A 2,039-nucleotide genomic window follows, 5' to 3' on the forward strand; every position below is an offset into this window, starting at 1 on the left:
TGGCAACACAAGATCCAAGAGGCCCAATTGGAAAATGATGGAAAAGTGTATTACCTCCTCACCAGACCCCTGATCAAAGCCAAGGTGGGGGCTAGGGCTCCTTGTTCGACGGCCTAGGGATGGGGGAGGAGGGGGCAGGGGGCTGAAGGAACGCTGGAACGGGTCAGGGGACTTGGACTGACGGCTGGGTTCGGGTTGGGAAAGGGGGCTGGGGGACGGGTGGGAGGATGCCGGGGATTGGGAGCTCCGAGGGATGGGAGACACGCTCCCTCCCTGGATAGCAGATTCATTTAGCGGTGGAGAAAGACTGGTTAGCACGGCAGGAAGGCTCATGGTCATAATGTCCGTGGGGTGAGAGGCAGAGGAGAAAAAGAGAACGTTCCCCGCATAGCCCGGTTGAGACGGGGAGGAATAAGTTACTTGGGGAATATTAACAGAGGAGCACAGGATGCTGTCGTCTGAATTTTCAATGGCCTCAAATTCAGCTACGAGAGATTTGTTATCTACAGATTTGGTAAGCTTGGAATAAAAATACCCAGGTGTCCCACCCTTAGAGGAATACTTAGAAAGAGAGGCAGAGAAAGCTTGACTTGCACCATATCTAGGAAATCCAATGCTACAAGAGGAAGAGGAGGAATTAGAGCTCGGGGGTTCCAAAACTTCAGTGCTCTGCAACCCCTGAGGCAACCTCGAGGAAGGTGATGCATGCCCAGGGGGTACACACGTCCTAGCGGTGGAGGACAGAACAGAAGATGCAAGACAAGTGCCAGAGGAATCAGAAGTAAACTTTGTGTTGCTGGTTCTACAGGCAAAGGCAGGAGGACAATCATTGGCAGAGGAATCACAGAACTGCCTGCGCGTGCCTGACTTGCTACTGCTTCTGGGGGTAGTACAGTAGCCTTTACATACAGCAGAGACGCTGGAGACATCTTTAGAAGGGCGAGAGGGAGAACGTGGTGACAGCTGTGAGTGTCCCCGCCTATTTGTATCCAAGACAGAAGAAGCAGCACCATCAACTCGGTTGGCTGTAGTGTCTGCTCTTCTGTCTTGGATACAAATAGGCGGGGACACTCACAGCTGTCACCACGTTCTCCCTCTCGCCCTTCTAAAGATGTCTCCAGCGTCTCTGCTGTATGTAAAGGCTACTGTACTACCCCAGAAGCAGTAGCAAGTCAGGCACGCGCAGGCAGTTCTGTGATTCCTCTGCCAATGATTGTCCTCCTGCCTTTGCCTGTAGAACCAGCAACACAAAGTTTACTTCTGATTCCTCTGGCACTTGTCTTGCATCTTCTGTTCTGTCCTCCACCGCTAGGACGTGTGTACCCCCTGGGCATGCATCACCTTCCTCGAGGTTGCCTCAGGGGTTGCAGAGCACTGAAGTTTTGGAACCCCCGAGCTCTAATTCCTCCTCTTCCTCTTGTAGCATTGGATTTCCTAGATATGGTGCAAGTCAAGCTTTCTCTGCCTCTCTTTCTAAGTATTCCTCTAAGGGTGGGACACCTGGGTATTTTTATTCCAAGCTTACCAAATCTGTAGATAACAAATCTCTCGTAGCTGAATTTGAGGCCATTGAAAATTCAGACGACAGCATCCTGTGCTCCTCTGTTAATATTCCCCAAGTAACTTATTCCTCCCCGTCTCAACCGGGCTATGCGGGGAACGTTCTCTTTTTCTCCTCTGCCTCTCACCCCACGGACATTATGACCATGAGCCTTCCTGCCGTGCTAACCAGTCTTTCTCCACCGCTAAATGAATCTGCTATCCAGGGAGGGAGCGTGTCTCCCATCCCTCGGAGCTCCCAATCCCCGGCATCCTCCCACCCGTCCCCCAGCCCCCTTTCCCAACCCGAACCCAGCCGTCAGTCCAAGTCCCCTGACCCGTTCCAGCGTTCCTTCAGCCCCCTGCCCCCTCCTCCCCCATCCCTAGGCCGTCGAACAAGGAGCCCTAGCCCCCACCTTGGCTTTGATCAGGGGTCTGGTGAGGAGGTAATACACTTTTCCATCATTTTCCAATTGGGCCTCTTGGATCTTGTGTTGCCA

At 52.8% G+C, this 2,039-nt stretch overlaps 2 protein-coding genes across 2 annotated transcripts in view; one reads left to right on the forward strand and one right to left on the reverse strand.

Moving 5' to 3' along the window:
• Window positions 1–1,033, reverse strand: part of LOC119586130 — a gene marked incomplete at its 5' end in the record, with an annotated part of 7,216 nt that extends 6,183 nt beyond the window's left edge. The window contains 1 exon segment of the mRNA XM_037934820.1: window positions 55–1,033. Coding sequence (XP_037790748.1) covers window positions 55–1,033 — 979 coding nt within the window.
• Window positions 1,034–1,111: 78 nt separating this feature from the next.
• LOC119586763 (putative protein TPRXL) overlaps window positions 1,112–2,039 on the forward strand; it is a 3,562-nt gene continuing 2,634 nt past the window's right edge. The window contains exons 1-2 of the mRNA XM_037935490.1: window positions 1,112–1,122; window positions 1,160–1,985. Of these exons, the coding sequence (XP_037791418.1) occupies window positions 1,112–1,122; window positions 1,160–1,985 (837 nt within the window). The remainder of the gene's footprint in view (window positions 1,123–1,159; window positions 1,986–2,039) is intronic.

Source organism: Penaeus monodon, chromosome 21, assembly GCF_015228065.2.
Source record: "Penaeus monodon isolate SGIC_2016 chromosome 21, NSTDA_Pmon_1, whole genome shotgun sequence".
NCBI lineage: Eukaryota > Metazoa > Arthropoda > Malacostraca > Decapoda > Penaeidae > Penaeus > Penaeus monodon.